This window comes from Neopelma chrysocephalum, unplaced genomic scaffold, assembly GCF_003984885.1.
Source record: "Neopelma chrysocephalum unplaced genomic scaffold, ASM398488v2 Primary Assembly neopelma1_317, whole genome shotgun sequence".
In the NCBI taxonomy this organism is placed as follows: Eukaryota; Metazoa; Chordata; class Aves; order Passeriformes; family Pipridae; genus Neopelma; species Neopelma chrysocephalum.
Window position 1 is genome coordinate 59724 of NW_020897979.1, and position 18772 is coordinate 78495.

Here is an 18772-nt window from a genome sequence, read left to right on the forward strand (position 1 = left end):
TGCGACCACCACCTGCACACCCCCATGGGCTTCTTCCTGCTCAACCTCTCCCTCACAGACCTGGGCTGCATCTGCACCACTGTCCCCAAAGCCATGCACAATTCCCTCTGGAACACCACAACCATCTCCTACAAGGGATGTGCTGCACAGGTCTTTTTCTTCCTGTTCTTCATGTCAGCAGCGTTTTCCCTCCCCACCATGATGTGCTACGACCGCTACGTTGCCATCTGCAAACCCCTGCACTACGGGACCCTCCTGGGCAGCAGAGCTTGTGCCCACATGGCAGCAGCTGCTTGGGCCAGTGGGTTTCTCACGGCTCTGTTGCACACAGCCAATACATTTTCCCTGCCCCTGTGCCAGGGCAATGCCCTGGGCCAGTTCTTCTGTGAAATCCCACACATCCTCAAGCTCTCCTGTTCACACTCAGGCTACCTCAGGGAAATTGGGCTTATTGTGGTTGGTGTCTGTTTAGTGTTTGGTTGTTTTGTTTTCACTGTTTTCTTCTATGTGCAGATCTTCAGGGCTGTGCTGAGGATCCCCTCTGAGCAGGGACAGCACAAAGCCTTTTCCACATGCCTCCCTCACCTGGCTGTGGTCTCTCTGTTTCTCAGCACTGCCATGTTTGCCTACCTGAAGCCCCCCTCCATCTCCTCCCCATCCCTGGATCTGGCCCTGTCAGTTCTGTACTTGGTGGTGCCTCCAGCACTGAACCCCCTCATCTACAGCCTGAGGAACCAGGAGCTCAAGGATGCCCTGAGGAAAATGATGACTGGATGCTTTTCAGGAGCAATAAAGTGCTTGTTTTCTGGTGTGTAGCATTCAGAATGGGACTCCTTCATGGCCCAGCCTTCCTGCTCAGGTTTTTCTTGCAAGTCATTGGGTTGTTCTTGCAATAAGCTTCTGTGCAATGAAATATCAATATTCATCTGCCTTCTAATTTAGTGTCTACCCACTGAATTTGACCCAGAGATTTAAAAATGATGAATTGTGCTCTCTGAGTATTTAAACAAAATAAAGGACCCTGCAGTGCCTTCTTTGTCCAAGACTCTTCTTCTCAGATGTTCCCAAAGGACAGCACACTGCAGGACAGGGTGTATTTGCAAACGGGAAGGGGACAATAATCCCAGCCCAGCAACACTGCCAGGGAGCAGCAGTGCTCGGTCTTTGCAGAGCTGCTCTCTTGCCGCTTCCACACTGTCTTCCTGAGCCCCTTTCTCGCTGTAAGACCTGAGTGCTCTCTGAGCACAGTCCTGCTCCAGGACTCCCTGTGACCTTGCTCCAGGGCTGGAACTCACATGCAGTGTCACCATGACACTCCTGCTCTCTGCTTTCCAGGTTTCATTTTCAGATCCAGTCTTCCCCTCCTGTTCACGGGGACATCCTGTGAGTGCTTCAGAGCTGCCATCCTGGGGCAGCTTCTGCCCAGTGTGGGCAGGCACAAGGTCCCTCCACCTGCTCCTCTCACCTCCCCAGGGCCACTGTTTTCTGCAGCCTCCTCATCCTTGCCCAGCACAGCCCTCCTGGCAGAGTTGGACACAGCCCTTGTTCTACACCCTCCTCAGGCACCTGCCCAACCCCCTCAGCTCCAGCCTGATGGCCAGAAACCTTCAGGGCAGGGAGGCACTGGGCAAAATGCTGAGGAAACCTTTCAGCTGCACTCAAATCCAATTGGAGGGGTTGGCCTGGAGGAAGAAATCCCTTCTAATTCTCCAGAACCACCAGGACAACCTGTGTTGTGTCCTGGGCACTCCTCTGGAAGTGTGGGCTATGGAAAAGGTTTTGGTGTCAGGGATATTGAGAAGGCTGGGCAGTGTCACTGGGAGACCTCTCCCAAACCCTTGGAAAGGCCAGAGCCATCCCAGAGCTTCCTGGGGCCTTGGCAAAGGCAGACATGGAACCAGTCTGCAAACAGGGCAGCAAGGAGGGATGAGAGAGTTCCAGACTGCTCAGGCTCAGCAGGGAAGGGGATCTGGCAAGTCCTCCTGCAGCCTTTCCCAGGCATGGGAAGGACAAGGCAGGGATTGCAGAACCCCTGTGGGAGGGAATAGGAGGGGATGTTGTGTGCCCAGACTTTATCAAGGCCCTTGACATGGTGTCCTCTGGTCTCCTTTTAGCCAGACTGAAGAAGTGGAAGATGTGGTGGGTGGGAAGTTGGCTGAATGAAGAGTGTCAAATAAAATCCATGGTACAAAGTCCTCTTGACAGCAACTTCCTGATGAAATCCCTCAGTGACCAACCCTTGAACACCACTAGAGAACATCTTTATTATCTCTCTGTACAATGGGACAAAATGTATTTTCAAGTCCTTTGTGGATGATGCTAAATTTCAGGGAGCCCTTGAGCAACCTGTCCTGGTTTAAAGACACATATTGAGGTGGAAAATCCAATAAAATGAACTCACTCCCCTTTTATTCCCCACCACTACAGGGAGACAAAATAAAAGGAGGTGTAAGTGAAAAAATAACAGTTGACTGACAAGAAATATAGCAGCAAAACCAGCAATACCAACAGAACAGTTCAAAGCAACAGCAGAGAGAGAAATCATATTGTCTGTCTCCCCATCCTGAACGCCCTTTTCTAAACAGATGAAAATTGTGATCAACGCATGCTTCCCTTCCCCTTTTGCATCCAGGGGAATAAAGAACAAAAATAAAACCAGGGGAAAGAGGGGGCAAAGCAAAATCTGGGAAACTCTCTGGTCTGAGCTAAGTTGTGCTGCCCAAGAACACGCTGACTCCAGAGGTGTCCAAGCGCGGCAGAGCCGGTGACTCCAGTCCGTGTGGTGGTGTCACTATGGCCCCTTGGTTCCATGGGGTTCTAAGATGTCTCAGGGTTCCTTTTGTTCCAAACAGGCCCCGCATGTCACAATGGTCCCTTGGTTCCATGAGATTCCACAGTGTCCCTGCATTCCTTTGGTTCCATGAGGCCCTGCAGTGTCACGGTGCCACTTGATTCCGTGACGTTACAAAGAATCAGAATGGCCCCTTGATTTAAGGCCAACTGCACATGGGGCTGACTTAGGGAGAGTTTGGGCACCCAGACAAGGCAGTTGCCACTCCCCTGGACTTAGGTCTGCTGTTGACACATCTGGACTCGTCTATCTGTCTGTGAGGTTTCCTATTCTGGAGGAAGGAGGAAGAACTGGAGAGTGTCTAGAGGAGATCTGACAGGATGGAGCTTTTCTATGTATTGGAAATAGAATGAAATCTCCACAAAGAGTAGCATGGAAGGTTCAGACCGAAGGTGAGGAAAAGGAAATGTCACTCAGTGGGGACCCTTGTGGTGCAAGAGGTCACCCAGAGGGAGTCAGGATCATCCCATGGCTTTGTGTTCCAGGGAACAGCCAGAGTTGGTGCAGAGACATCAGGGAGGGTCTAGAAATGCTGCTGGGAGGGGGGTGGGAAAGCAGGAGGGGTGTGTGCAGCCTGCAAGGCCAGAGCAGCAGCAGGGCCAGGCCAGGACAGCCTGCAGGAGAGATGGCCAAGGGCTCTGGCAGGGCTGCAAGGCCCAAAGGCACCCAGGCCTTTGTCCCCTTGCCTCTGGCAGCTGCCTCTGCCACTCAGGCCACCACAAGCAACTTTCCTTGCAGGTTCTGCACTTGGTTTCTGCCTCACCCCTCCCCCAGGAGCCTGGCAGGGGTTGCCCAGTGTTTGGCCTTTGTTGTTCCTCCTCCTCCCATCCCACTGCCCCCAAACAGCCCTGAGCCAGCCAGGAGGGACAGGATCTGCTGTGCCAGGGCCTGGGGCTCAGGCCTTGGCCTTTCTGCTCCACAAAACCAAGGCAGGCTTTGCTCAGCATTGCAGGGGCCTGCCCAGAGCCTTTGTCTGCCTGCACTCCTGGCCTCCAAGGATCTGCTCCAAGGAGTCCCTGGGGAGGCTTTGTCAGTGCCTGCCCTCAGTGGGGCCCAGCAATGTTTCAAGGGACTTGGAGTTTGGCTTCTGACCTTTTGAGCAGCTTCGTCAATCTTCTCTCAGTACCTCAGGATCATGGGCTGGGCTGCAAACACACCGTGGGTCTCATTAAAATGCAGAAATCCCTCAGGATCTCTTTGTCTTCCTTTAATTGTCTTCAAGGCAATTTCAAAACAAGTCTTCAAAATTTGTACTTTTTTTTTTTTAATTCAATGATGGCTATTTTTTAGTTCAGAGGAGAGGTGATAGAGGTGTTCTCCAAGTGATCTTGATGCTGAGTGTCTCCTCAGGAGATCCAGACTGACCCTGGATGATCAACCTTGCTCCTCACCCCCCAACCTCACCAGTTCTGACATGGCCCATCTTGGACTGACAGCTGATGCAGCTCCAAACACACCATGGGATCCATTAAAACACTGAAAAACAAATTATTTCCCTTCCTTTAATTGTCTTAAAGTCTTCAAGACTTCTACAGCTATCAAGACTTCTACAGCTAATTGGAGTTGTTTTGTAGTTTAGTTAAGGAGGAAGATTTTAAAGTGGAAGTCATGAAAAACTTATATATTTTTTGATGAAAAGGAATTATTTACACAGAGCCTTCAGATGCAAGAGGGTCAGGACATGAAAAATTTGGATCCAAAGACAAGGGAGTAGAAGACATTAGTAGCACTTAATCATTGACCAATTGAACAATTATCAACTGGTTCAATAGCATTTGCTACAATTTTAACAGTGACTGAATTATGGCTTCACAACAACAACATTCCCACCACAGTCAATTCACACCCACACCCAGGCAGAGATGTGTGGACACATCAGTAGCTGGGTGTGGAAAGTTCCCTCTCCAAAATTCTCCTTGTGTTCAGGGAAACACTCCCCCAAATCCCTTTGTGTTTCCAACAGACAAGGGTCACAGCTGGAGGAGTGTTTGTTGAGGGGGATCAGAATTGTCCTGGGCCTCAGCGACGGTCTTTGGAGTGTTGCAAACTGGAGGGTTCCCGAGCTGCGAGAGGCTGCCAGAGGTGTCCCACTGAGAGGGAGGTGCTGGGGAGCTGCCAGGACCTTCCTCAGCCCACTGGTTATGGACTCCCAAGGTGACTGGCTTTAGTTATCTGCTGAATGTCCATCCTGGTGTCAGGAATGACTGGAGTTTCCAAAATATTTGGGAACTGTGTCCAAACTGTTCCATTTGGGCTGTGATTCAGGCAGGGAATGTTCCAAGGTTTTCATGGGATGACTGATTATCCTGTGTTTCTCAACTGTTCCACTCTGGATTGTTCCCACCTGTATCGTCCAGGAGCACCCGGTCCAGTCCAGGGACACTTCCCCACACCCCTGGTCCAGTCCAGGGACACTTCACCACACCTCTGGTCCAGTCCAGGGGCTCTTCATTGCTCAGCTGGTTTGGTCAAGGCTTGTCAGGAGCTCCTGAGATCATACTTATAAGAAGGATGGGCACAGCTTTAGATGTAATAAGACAAGTCATAATGGTTTTCAACTAAAAAAGAGCAGATTTGAACTAGTTATAAGTAAGAAATTTTTTGCACTGAAGGTGGTGAAACACTGGCACCAGTTGCCCAGAGAGGTCATAGATGCCCCACCCTTGGAAACATTCAAGGCCAGGTTAGAAAGGCTGTGAGAACCCTGACCTAGTTGAAGGTGTCCCTGTTCATTGTGGGGGGGTTGGACTAGTTGACCTATAAAGGTCCCATCTGACTCCAACTATTTAGGATTCTATAGTTCTTTCCTACAGAGCCAAGGCTGACAAGGATCACCCAGGTTTCAGACCCAGTTGAGCATCCCCTTTGATGGCCCATCTGGCAACTCTGCTAAAAAACTGCTGCAAAGAACCTCCAGATCTAAAGGAGCTTTTGTGCTGGGCTGAGCTGTGGCTCTCAGGGCTGGGGGGTTGGCTTTTGGCTGCCAGGTGCCCACCAAGGCTCTCTCACTCCTCCTCCTTCTCCACTCCTGGAGGAGTTGTTTCTGCAGGGTTGTTTCTCCCCCATTTCTCTCACTCCTCTCTGGGTTCCAGCACCCTGGATTTTATCCTTTCTCCAAAGGGTTATCACAGAGGTGCCTCTGGAATTGCTTTTTGGCTCAGCTTTGGGCACTGGCTGGTCCATTTTGGAGTCACCTGAAACTGGCTTTGTCTGACACAGAGTCAACTCTTGATCTCTTCTTCCCTAAAGGAAACCTGCAGCCCCCTCACTGCTATCAAACCTGATGCACAGGGTCATTAAAGTGCCCAGGAATACAGGAGGTCACTGAGCCCATTTATTCCTCAGGCTGGTTAAACAAGACTTTGTCCTCTTCCTGTCCCTGACTCCAGGTTCTTTCTGTCAGAGCAGAGCTGGGCTGGACCTCAGCCGTGCTTTGCTCCAGAGCCTGCTGGTGTGGGGGCAGATGACAATGGCAGAGGGACTGAGGTGCCCCAAGGAGAGCAAACCCTGCTGTCCCCAGGGCCAGAGAGACACAGGGCTGGGCTGGGCAGCCTGGCAGAACAGGGCTTTGCTGCCTGGGGGATCTCTGCCACTGTGAAGGGCCTGGAGGCTTCAGGTGACTCTGATCTGCAGGAAGGACAAGGTGCTGATGGAAATGTCCTGGGCTTTGGACATCCTGTGATCCAGGAACACTGTGAAAATCACTGGTCTGTTCCTTGGCTGCAGCATCAAAGGGATGACTAAGGGTTATCAAGCATTGGAACAGAATGTCCAGGGAAGTGGTTGAGTCACCACAGAATCATAGAATTCTTAAGGTTGGAAAAGACCTCTGAGATCATGGAGTGCAACCATTAACCCAACACTGGCATCTTCACCACTAAACCATGTCCTCAAGTGCCACAGCTCAATGTTTTTTGAACACTTCCAGGGATGGTGACTTTAAGACCCCAGGTTTGGCCTACGAGCTCAGCAAAGGAGTTTTACTTTGAAAAATAGAAAAGGCACCAAAAATTTCTGCCCTCCAGATATTTGAAAAGGGCCTTCGGTTCTTTTAATACCTTGAGAGAGACCACAAGGGAGAAGACACTGCACATGTTTTCTGAGGAGGTCAAAAACCACACTTTTACTGGCAAACTTTAGAAAATAAGGGAGCTTGGCAGAAGGTTATAAGGCAACATTCAAGGAGAAGAGAGCATTCAAAAGCATTGACTAATCACAAGCCAACCAATCCAAGTCAGCTGGATGGTTTATTGACAATGTGTCCCGACGGGCGGGACCTCCGATGCCATAGAAACCCCTCCTCCTGGATTAGGAAACATTTGGAATTGATGAGGTGTTCCAGTGGAGCATGAAAATGAACAGCAATTTTCCTAAAGCAAAGAACCAAGCAGAACAAAGCAAGGCCCCAGCAGTCGCAGAGCAAAGGTCCCCCCATCCCTCTGTCCCCTGTGGCCGCTGAGGCGGCAGCGCAGGCCCGAGGCGGTGCCGGGTCCCGGTGCAGCCGGGGCAGAGCGGCGACTGCGCGAGCGGCAACCCCGGCGGTGAGTGCGGCAGCCCCGTGGGAGCGGTGGCTCCGGGCACAGACGCCGGCGGGAGCCGCTGTGGCGGCGGAGCAGCGACTCCGAGGCGCTGCAGGAGCGCTGGCTCCGCTTCCAGGCGCCGGCAGTGTTGGGAAGCCGGTGCCGGGCGGCTGCGGGGCAGCGCAGGCCAAAAGCGGCAGCGGCGGCAGCCTCGTGGCAGCGGCGGCTCCGGGCAGACACGGCCCCGCTCTGCTCTGACAATACCTAAAAAATGGTCAGAGAATGCAAACAATGCACACTCTCTGTGGTGAGTTACTACTGGTGTCAAGGTGCTGTTTTTAATGTTGAATTCTGCTAAACCCAAAATGCTTCATGAAACTTCAAACACACATCCTGCTTTTTGGATTTGACAGATAAGCTGCTCCCTGGCCTTTAAACACGTCTGGCAGTCAAACCCTTGATAACTATAAAAGCCCCATCCAACTTTCATGTGGCAGATTCTTCCACAGATTTCCTTGAAGTGTGTGGAGCTTCTGCCATGAAGCAGGGACAACTCCTCATGGTCACTCCCCAGGGGTTAAGTGAAAGAGAGAGAACTACTCCCTTTGGTTGTGGGGTGAGTTACCTCAATCTCTGCTTCAGGATTGTTTCTTTTTGCTGGCTTTGATCCAATTGCTTTAATAGAATGACTTTGATAGACTGCACTGTCCTATCTTACACTATACTGCTGGGAGTTTTTTGCTTTTATACTGTGGAGGAAATAATTCTCTTTAAGGTCTTTCATCTGTTCACTTCTCTGATCAATTGTCTGTTCATTTGTCACAGTGAATAATTCATTTTATAGAAATATTTCTGATTTGCCATCACTAAAACCTGCAAGACAAAGTGATTGAATCACACCTCCATAATTCCTTCAATTGAAACCAAAATCTGAGCCTGAGATTGGATCCAGCCACAGCCAGGCTCCTCTCTGAGAAGGACTTTAGAAAGCAAAGTGGTCCTTTGTGCACCTTGTAGCTCAACGAGACGGCTTCTGCCATCAACTTTGTCTAAGCCTTCCACCCACCCAGCCCCAAGCCATGACACATGGGCATGTCTTGTCCATGCAGTGCAAACATGGACTCCTGAACTGGTCATTGGATGTCCCTCCTTGGAGGGAAGAACAAGCCCAATGGCCTGGGGTGAGAGGCCAGTGCTGGGAGCGGCGCTGGCTGTGCAAGGGCACTGCTGGGTGCCCCCACCCTGAGCACTCCCACCCTTGTGCTGGTCACTGCTGTTTTCCTCTGCAGGGTGTTTGTTGGGCACATCCTGGAGAGCAAACTGGAAAGCAGATGGAAGCTTTCAGGCCCTGGCCTGAGGAGATGCCCCTGCAGGATGGCAGTGCTGCTGCAGAGGTCAACTCTGTGCCAGCAGTGCCCGTGGCTGTCCCTGCCTGCAGTCCCTGGACAGTCCTGCAGCAGGACTGGGACCGACTGCCAGAGCACTGAGGCCTCCAACAACACAGGGCTCTGAGGGGCAGTGTGGAAGGGAAGGGAGAGGAGGCCACGCAGGAGAAGGGCTGCTGCTCCCTGGCAGTGCTGCTCTGCTGGGACTCTTTTCTGGCCCAGCTCTGCACAGAGGCACCGACCCTGCAGCTGCAGAGAAGTCAGAGAGGAAAGGTGTCTGGCAAACAAGTCAATGCAGAGTTCTTTATTTGGTTTAAGCACACAGTGACTACAACTGCCAATTTGCACAGCCTCTGGGCCAGGCTGGAAAGGCAAACAGTGAATTGAAAATGGTGTTTATATATATAAATATATATATAAATCTATATATATATATCTTCATATATGTCTTTATATAGATAAAGATTTTTTGGTGTGAACAAATTCTCAGAAAAATAACACCCCTACCAGAAGCAAAAAATAGAGAAGCTATGGTGGGCCTTTACTGAAGTCCATAACAGAATTGGCCTTTAATGAGGTATATAATATGCAGAAGAAAGAGTTAATTGCTTGTGAAAAACACTCTCTTATCAGTTTCCTCAGGACATCCTTGAACTCCTGGTTCCTCAGGCTGTAGATGAGGGGGTTCAGTGCTGGAGACACCACTGAGTACAGAACTGACGCAATAAGATCTAGGGGTGGGGAGGAGATGGAGAGGGGCTTCAGGTAGGCAAAGAATGAGGTACTGACAAACAGGGAGAGCACGGCCAGGTGAGGGAGGCACGTGGAAAAGGCTTTGTGCCGTCCCTGCTCAGAGGGGATCCTCAGCACAGCCCTGAAGATCTGCACATAGGAGAAAACAATGAAAACAAAACAACCAAATATTAAACAGGCACTAAGGACAGTGAGCCCAAGTTCCGTGAGGTAGCCTGAGTGTGAGCAGGAGAGCTTGAGGATGTGTGGGATTTCACAGAAGAACTGGCCCAGGGCATTGCCCTGGCACAGGGGCAGGGAAAATGTACTGGCTGTGTACAGCAGAGAATAGAGAAAGCCAGTGGCCCAGGCAGCTGCTGCCATGTGGGCACAAGCTCTGCAGCCCAGGAGGGTCCCGTAGTGCAGGGGTTTGCAGATGGCAACGTAGCGGTCGTAGCACATCATGGTGGGGAGGGAAAACGCTGCTGACATGAAGAACAGGAAGAAAAAGACCTGTGCAGCACATCCCTTGTAGGAGATGGTTGTGGTGTTCCAGAGGGAATTGTGCATGGCTTTGGGGACAGTGGTGCAGATGCAGCCCAGGTCTGTGAGGGAGAGGTTGAGCAGGAAGAAGCCCACATGGGGTTGTGCAGGTGGTGGTCGCAGGCTACGGCGCTGAGGATGAGGCCGTTGGCCAGGAGGGCAGCCAGGCAGATGCCCAGAAAGAGCCAGAAGTGCAGGAGCTGCAGCTCCCGCCTGTCTGCCAATGCCAGGAGGAGGAACTGGGTGAGGGAGCTGCTGCTGGACATTTGCTGTTCCTTAGAACAGGGTCTGTTCAGAAAAGGAAAGCACAGGGAACAATTATGACAGCCCCCTCTCAGCAAAGGCAGGGCACTTTTCAGGGAAATCCCCTCCAAGTCAAGGCATTTCTTTTCTCTGGTTTGTGCTCTCTGAGGGTGCTGTGAGGAGCAGGAGCTCTGCCCATGTGCTGCCAAGGACTCAGCTTTGCTCTGCTGCAGTGCAGACATGGAGCTGGTTTGGGACAGCTCTCATGATCACAGGGGATGTCACATGGAACCCAGCTTTGATGGAAATGTTCAATTCCTGTACTGTTGTTTTGGAGCAATTTGGGCTGCAGGAGAGAGGCACAGTGTATCTTCACAATAATTTTGACTGGGTTTTCTGGTTACAATCATAACACCTGGTGAGTGTTTTCTTAGGGTCAAATTTTTCTGATGACAAATCTGCAGAGTGTTGAGACAGGACAGGCAGAAGGGCTGAGCTCTCCGTTGCTTATTGCAGAGCCAGGAGAGCTGCAGTGGCTCTCAGTCTGTTTCCCATCTGCCCTGCACTTTCCTTTGTGCTGCCTTGAAGATGACTTCACACACAGATTCATCTTTAAAAACCCCACCAAGATCTGTACTGAGAGCAGGGCAGCGCTGCTTGAAAGGGCAGCTCTGTGAAGTGTCCCCTGTGCCAGCCCAGAGGTGCAGCTGTGCTGGACAGAGCAGGACAGGAGCCCTCCCACAGAGAAGCCCCAAGGACTGGGACAGGAGAGTGCCCATCCCCAAGGGAAGGCTCAGCCCTGCCCAGGATCCTGTGCTCATTTCTGATCCTGCCTGAAATATTCATCTCTGAGAGGAAAAGAGCTGGAATTTCAGTGCAGCCTCCTGAACTGAGAGAACAATGTCTGTGCTACAATGCCTAAGCAGGAAACACACCTCAGGACTCATTCCTTTCCTGTAGCCCCTGTGTCTTTTGTGAGCTTTGCAAGAAAGTCTCCATTCAATATGGTGTAGTGGTGTGGAGCTGTGAGCAGGTCTGAACCTGCAACAGCGAGACATGGAAAAGATCCTCCCTCAGCTGCCAGGTTTGCTCCTCGCCCAGAGCCCTTGTGCCCCAGCCCTGGAAGCAGCTCCCCGGGCCGGCTGAGAGCTGCCCCTGGCAGGCAGCAGAGTCCCTGCCCAGCACAGCGCCCTGGGCTGCAGGACCCTGTTCTGCCCCACAGCCCTGGGCACCCCTGGCTGCACCCCCGGCTTCACAGCTCTTCCAAAGGGCCCCAAAACAGCCCCTGCTCACCCATCCCATCAGCCGGGGCTGGGCCAGCTTTAGGAGATGACTCCAGGAGCTGCTCCTGCACTGCCCTGCAGCCACAGACTCACCGTGTGCAGCCCTGCCAAGATTCCTCCTGCAGGGAGCTCTCAGCCCTCCTGCCAGTGCTGAGCCCCTGGAAGCTCTGTGTGTGCCCTGCTGGTGTCCCTGAGCTGCCCTGGGAGTGCCCTCAGCCCTGCTGGGCTGTGCAGAGGAGCTGCTCACCAGCAGAGCTGTCTCTTTGAAGCTCTTCTTGCTTGCCAGGAGCTCCCTGTGTGCCCGGAGCCTGGCCCAGCTCAGCAGCACAGCAACAGCCCCAGGCATTTCATGACCCTCGGGGGGGGGGTTGGTGTTGAGTCCCTGAACATCAGGCTTTGAGAGTTCTGATGCACTGACACAATTTGCCATCATCAGTTGGCATGGTAATGGTCACATGGGCCCATTTTAGGGTTTGTTGCCATGACAACCTGCACTGAGACTATTGTTATGGACAGTGCCATGGCAACCATTTTAGGGTCCCATTTCTATAGTTTGTTACCATAGCAACAATGGTAAGGACCCCTTCCAGGTTTGGTGCCATGGCAAGCAACACCTGGACCAGCTGTGATGGTTGATTGCCATGGAAACCTGCACTAGGGACCCTTGCTAAGGGCGGGTGTCACTGCAAAGAGTCACAGGGGATCCATTGCTATGGGCTTGTGCCATGGCAACCTGCACTGGGATGCATTGGCTGGTCAGGTGCCGTGGGAACCATCAGCAACACCCTCTGCCAGGGTCAGGTGCCATGGCAGCCAGACAAAAAGATTCATTGCTAGGGACTGTTTCCATGGCAACCACCACTGGGACAAGACACCTGGGTCTCCTCTCATGACAATTACCATGAAAACCCATTGCTGGGCAGTGATGCCATGGACACTTGCACTGGGACACTGCTGGAGTTGGCTGCCATGGCAACCACCATGAGGCCGTGTTGATAAGCAGGATGCCATGGCAACCATCATATAGATCTGTTGCTGCTGTTCAGTGCCCAACAACCTGCATGAGACACTGCTCAGGTCGGGTTCATGGCAAACACCCTTTGACCCGCTGTGATAGGGGGTTGTCACGGCCACTGCACCAGGGCCGTTGCTGGGGAGTGTTGCCATGGACACGTGCACTGAGACCTGTCACCAGAGTTGGCTCCATGGCAACCATCACAGGGTCCTGTGGCTGGGGTTGGTGCATGGAAACGAACCTGGGGACCCGTGGGGATTGTGGATGGACATCGTGGGCTGCTTTGGGCTGGGGCAGAGGTAATTTCCTTCCCGGGGGCTTCTCTGGGGCTCTGCTTTGGATTTGTGGATAATTCAGGGATCGTTTTGTTATTGCTGGGCAGCACTTGCACAGCTCCAAGGCCTTTCCTGCCCCTGGTACGACCACGCTGGGGAGGGAGCTGGGGGTGTGTGGGAGGGTGGGAGAAGACACACCTGGGGCAGGTGACCTCCCTGACCCAAGGGCTGCTCCAGACCATGTGACATCACACTCAGTGTGTGTAGGGGGAACTTTGGAGTGATGGTGTTTGTCTGCCCAGGTCACCATTACTGGGGATGGGGCCCCGCTCTCCTGGAGGTGCTGAACACCTGCCTGTCCATGGGAAGCTGGGAATGAATTCCCGGTTTGGCCTTACACGTGTGCACGTCTTCGACTCGACCCAGGAGCTTGGTTACTTCTACCCTTCTGATTCTCTCCCCCATCCCACTGGTGGGGAGGGAGTGAGCGACTGTGCTGTGCTGAGTTTCTGGCTGACATTGCTAAACCTTGACAGATGGAAACTCCACAGGTCTCTGGGACCCTATTCTAGTGCTGAACCGTCCCCTTGGTGGGTTTTTAATAATTATAAATTTTTTTATTCTGTATGCCAAGTTACTCAAGCCTTACAGAACTCAGTGTAAGATTTCCTAGCAGGGCAAGGTACCCTTCATATTCTTTAGCTTTTTAAGCTGATTCCACACAGGGACGCTGTCCACAGGCCATGAGGCCTAGCAAGGGATTTCTCAAACCCAAAGGGAGTCACCTCTCATGGGTTGTGTCACCTCTGGGGCTCACTGATGACTGACCATGATTGCACTGTTTCCCCTTAACATTACATTGGTCAGACCTAACTGGAAGGAGCTCTTGGCACTGAACTCTTTTGGGGCACTGAAGGTGCTCTGGAGGACAAAGATGTCATGGCAGGGCAGGACATAACAGGAATGCCTCAGGACACCTTTCCCCTCCCAGACGAGGAGGAAGCCAGGCTGGACACATGGTTTTGTTGGAGCTAATATGGGATGCTTTGTTCAGGCAACCACATACCCCAGTGGGACTTGTAGCATTTGGGACCATTTTACACCCTCTGTAGGATCACTTTGTCCATAGGAGTCTCTTCAAGGCCATTCTCACTTCCTTATTCTTCAGGCTATAGATGAGAGGGTTAAACATGGGAGTCACAATTGTGCAAAACAGGGCAGAGTATTTGTCAGGATCTCCAGAATCCCTCGAGTGTCCCTTTAAGTAGATGACTGTGGCTGAGCCATAGAAGAGTGTCAGCACCCCAGGGTGTGGGGAGCAGGTGGAAAAGGCTTTGTGCCTGCCCAGAGCTAAGGGGATTTTCAGAATTGCCCTGATAATTTCAATGTAAGACAGAACTATCAAGCAGAAGAGAAGGATTACAAAAACCAGAGTGATGGTGTGCAGCCCCACTTGGTTCCAGAACGTCTGCAGAGGCCAGGTCCAGCAGCGGGGGCACGTCCCAGAAGAAGTGAGGAAGGTCACGGGATGCACAGAAGGGCAAAGTGAACAGCTGGTAGGTCTGTCCTACCTGCACTGGTGCCACAGCCCCCCAGGAGCCCAGCAGCAGCCTGGTGCAGAGCCCCCTGCTCATGGCCAGGGGACAGGGCAGGGGGTGGCACACGGCCAGGTAGCGCTCATAGGCCGTGGCAGCCAGGAGAAGGCTTTGGGTGCTGCCCAGCAGAACCAGGAAATACAGCTGGGCAGCACAGCCAAGGAAGGGGATCCTGCCATCTGCCCTCAGGAGACACAGCAGCATTTTTGGCAGAGTGATGGAAGTGTAGCAGACCTGCAGGAAGGACAAGTTCCTCGGGAAGAAGTCCATGGGGCTGTGCAGGCTGGAGTCCAGCACAGTGAGGAGGGCAACCAGGCTGTTCCCTGCCAGCACCACCAGGTAGATGAGCAGGAACACCGGGAAGCACAGGCCCTGCAGGCTGCAGTGTCTGCCCCTTGCAGTACAGTCTGGCTTACATTCCTTGTCCAGATCTTGAAGAGATGCATTTAATGTAAGAACATTGAGAAGAAACAGGGTGAAAAAGGAGGAAAGTGATGAAAACGGGGAAGCAAGGCAAGGCAAGGCAAAGGAAGGAGAGGCAATCCAAACAAAGCAGGGCAAGGCATGGCTCAGTTCTTAGACCTTGGTGAGAGAGATTAATCCCAGCTCTCCTCACATGTGGGAGCTCATCCCCTGGCGCTCTGTCAGCACACAAAGATCTGGGAGACTGTCCAAGATCTGAATCATTCACCTTTACATGGTGAGGGGTGAATCCCATTGGAAGTAAACCAGGCTTCTCTCTTCCAGTGAATCCAGTGGCTCTGATGCATCCGTGGGGCATTTTAGCAAGACAGGGAAGCAACGGTTTATGCAAAAATAACCAGGGTTCCTAACTGTATTAAAAGACAGTTTTATGCAAGCAGTGCCAGTGCGTCCTGCAGTTTTCAGTCATCCAGAGAAGAAAGTGGTTCAAAGAGGGTGATCTCCCCATGGTACCTGATTTGCCTGAACAGGTCAGGCTTTTATAACTTCTGAGAGAGTCACAGATAATTCAGCATTTCCGACCTTGCTGCTCTGTCCCTGGGATTCCTGAGCCCTCACAAATCCAGCCCAGGGCCCGCTTGCTCCCATCCCAGCCCTGCAACACTCCCCAGTGCCCTGCGAGCCCTGGCAGAGGCACAGCAATGCTCCTGCTGCCTGAGGAGCTGAGCTCTCCCTGTGCATTCCCCACCCTCCCAGAGCACAGAGACTCCCTGCAGGGCACACTGGCAGGGTGGGAGCTACAAGGCAGCAGCTCCTCCATCGCAGGTGCCTTCTAATGAAGCCACAACTCAGCTGAAAAGGGGTTTCAGAAACTCAGTTTGGCCTGGGGAGCGAATATCCTCTCCCAGGCAAGGGCTGAGGATGCTGCTGTGGCTCTCAGCCAGCACTAACACCCATTGAGAAGTCTTCTTCAACTCGGAGGTGTGACTGATGACAACAGCAGGTCAGAAAACATCAAGTATCCAATTAGCCAAGGGACAAGCACAGGGCATTTTTTCAAGAGGAAAATCTGAATTCGCACAAATATGTCATCCTAATACTTTTCATGTTTTCCCACAGTATTTGTGCCATTTTCCTGTGAGTTTTATCTGTCTCATAGAGGTGTCATTCAAAATTTCCAAGATCAAATTAAAGTTTGCATGAGAGAAAGTCACCATGATTGTTTTCTAATCTATCAACTTCATAATATAAATATACAGAAAAATTAAATATTCCTATTTAAAACCCAAACAAATCATTGAGATACCCACATTTATTTTAATTCAATGCTTTAACTCAAAGCAACCATTCCCATGCAGATTCTCCACATACCAGCAATCCCTGCTTGTTGCCAATTGTTGTCAAAGATGCAGCCTCCTCTTTTTAACTCTCAGGTGTCTCCGTGCTCCAAAGATCTCGAGTGGAGCCCAGAGCAGGCCAGCTTTGCTCCCAGGAACCTGCCAGAGCCCTTCTTATGTGGTGCCAATCTCACAGGCAGCGTTTCCCAAAGCTGGAGGAAGCCTGAAAAGGAAGGAAACTTCCCCAAAGCGAGCCAGGCTTTTCTCAGCATCTGAGCTGCTGCACAGAGCCTTTGCCTCCCTGCAATCTGGACCTCCAAGGATCTGCTGGAGAGTCCCTGGGAAGGCTTTGTCAGGAAGGGCCCTCGGGGGGCTCCTTAAGACTTCAGGGGACTGCAGGATTTTCAGAGCAATTGGGGTTTTTCTTTTGATTTTGCATTTCTGAGAGGTTTGTGCAACCATGGCCTGCAATTATCTGCTGTAACGAGTCCCTTGAGAGCCTCAGACAGTGACAACCCTCAGTGGGGCTCATTAATGCTTCAAGGCACTCAGGGTTTATTAAGACACTTCTTTTTGACACTAAGTCTCTGAGAGGTTTGTTCAATCATGACCTTCAATTATCTGCTCTAATGATTCCCTGGAGAGTCTTTGTCAGGAATGGCCCTCAGTGGGGCTTGTTAATGCTTCAAGATACTCAAGGGTTTTTAAGGAACTTTGCCTTTTCCTTTGACTCTGACTTTTTAAGAGGTTTGTGCAATCATGGCCTCCAATTATCTGCATTAATTAGTCCCTGGAGAGTCTTTGTCAGGAATGGCCCTCAGCAGGGCTTATTAATGCTTCAAGATACTCAAGGTTTTTTAAGGAACTTTGGTTTTTCCTTTTCCAGCTGAGTCTGAGAGGTTTGTTCAGTCATGGCCTCCAGTTATCTCCTCCAACGAGTCCATGAGGAGCCTGTATTGGGAATGGCCCTCGGTGGGACCCATTAATGCTTTGAGATATTTTGGGTTCTCCTTCTGACTCTGACTAATGGAAAGGTTTGTGCAATCTCCCCTCAGTATCTGAGGTTCAAGGACTCAGCACCAAAAGCCCCACGGGGCTCATTCAGATAAAGCAAGTCCTAACAAACCACGACCCTTCCTGTGATTTTCCTCCAGTCTAGACAGTAAATTAGGAATGTTGTCTCATGGAATCAGGGGACCATTGTGACACTGCAGGGCCCCATGGAACTCTTTTGCCCGCGACGAGGGTCAGCACAAGAGACACCGACACCAACTTTAGAGAACAAGTGTGTAATTTTACTCCAGTGCAAAGCAGCAAAGAATGACAAAAGGATGAGCTCAGTAATGCACCTCATCGTTCCTACAAAGAGTGCCTGGAGTGATTAGAAAAGATCCCTGCCCAGTTGCCCTCATCTGTTCCCCTCAGCCAGGCCCACACGGCAGCGGGGGAGCCCCGGTCACAGCCAAGGGTTGGAGAACCCCTCCCGGGCACGGGAAATACTACCCAGGGTGTCCACTCGTAGGGGAGGGCTCCATCTCTGCTGGGAGGGGGTCCAGCTTTTCTGGGCTTGGATGAACAAGCTCACAGAGCTACGAGTGCACAAAACCATCTGGCTCCCTTCTCCTCCTGGGTTCCACCCAAAGCCTGGCCAGGGCTTAAGGGGAAAACCAAGGCAGTCAACCTGCCCCATCTCCTGCCAAACAAGGCCAGACATCGACTGCCATGGCCTTCACCAGTCTCTAAACACATAAAGATCATATGTTCTTAACAATCATACACATTTTGTTAATGAACAGATACAAGCAGTATTCACTAATGAGCAGATACTAATACATCTTACTAATAAGCACACACATTTTGTTGATGAGCAGATACACAGCTGTAGTGTTATCACACTACATCTTTTACTCACAAACATATATAGGTTTAGCTAATGAGTGGATACACGGATAAATAGAACACCAGGTTGGAGCTCTAGAAGTCAGCTTTGCTCAGGGCCTGTTGTTCAGCCTCAGGACTTCAGTGACAGGCAGACAGGGCTTTATGTTACACACAGTGTTTACATGCTCATTAGATATTCTCCCTTAACACAAATATGTTACTTTGCTTTACACACTCACACCTCCTATCCCAAGTCCTTATTTGGTCCTTTGGGGTCTTCTTCCGGGCTCTCTGGTGGGTTTTTTTGGCATCTGGTGCCCCCCAAAGTTGAGGTGTCCCCTTCTTGACCTCGGTTCTGAGCAGGCACAGTGACAGTGTTTTTCACTACAAAGAGTGTAACATTTCATTTTGATCTTCTCTGGGTCCACAGAGCTCAGCTGACATCCTGTTTGCTTCAGGTACACCCCTGATCAAATCCTCTAGGACTTCTTTCAGATTCTGTTGTTCCTTATTTGACCATAGTGGAATACTGTGAGCAGTGTTCTATTTCTCCTATCAAATCCCCTTTTTCCATGAGATTAATTTTATTAAGGGAATGAGTCTCTCAGTATCTATAGTTCACTTTCTAGCTTAAGGCATTGCCACAGCTACAACACTGAATCATGATGCAAGCTAAAATACAAATGGCC

The 18772-nt window shown here is 51.2% G+C and overlaps 2 protein-coding genes across 2 annotated transcripts; one reads left to right on the forward strand and one right to left on the reverse strand.

Moving 5' to 3' along the window:
* Positions 1-231: 231 nt before the first annotated feature.
* LOC113978270 (olfactory receptor 14J1-like) lies at positions 232-720 on the forward strand (the record flags this gene model as incomplete). Its single annotated transcript, XM_027705053.1, has 1 exon — positions 232-720. A coding segment is annotated over one exon (489 nt), but the record flags the coding sequence as incomplete, so codon positions are not given.
* Positions 721-9284: 8564 nt separating this feature from the next.
* Positions 9285-14712, reverse strand: LOC113978269 (olfactory receptor 14J1-like). Its single transcript, XM_027705052.1, has 2 exons — positions 14553-14712; positions 9285-9970 (listed from the first exon to the last, which is right to left on the reverse strand). Exons 1-2 carry the CDS (start codon positions 14710-14712, stop codon positions 9285-9287), a joined length of 846 nt encoding a protein of 281 aa, XP_027560853.1.
* Positions 14713-18772: the final 4060 nt, after the last annotated feature.

Coding starts and splice junctions, on each gene's coding strand:
- LOC113978269 (XM_027705052.1), bottom strand. CDS start 14,712: ATGGACTTCTTCCCGAGGAACTTGTCCTTCCTGCAGGTCTGCTACACT. Junction 9,971..14,552: donor TCTGCTGGGCAGCACCCAAA/GCCTTCTCCTGG, acceptor TCATGTCAGCAG/CGTTTTCCCTCCCCACCATG.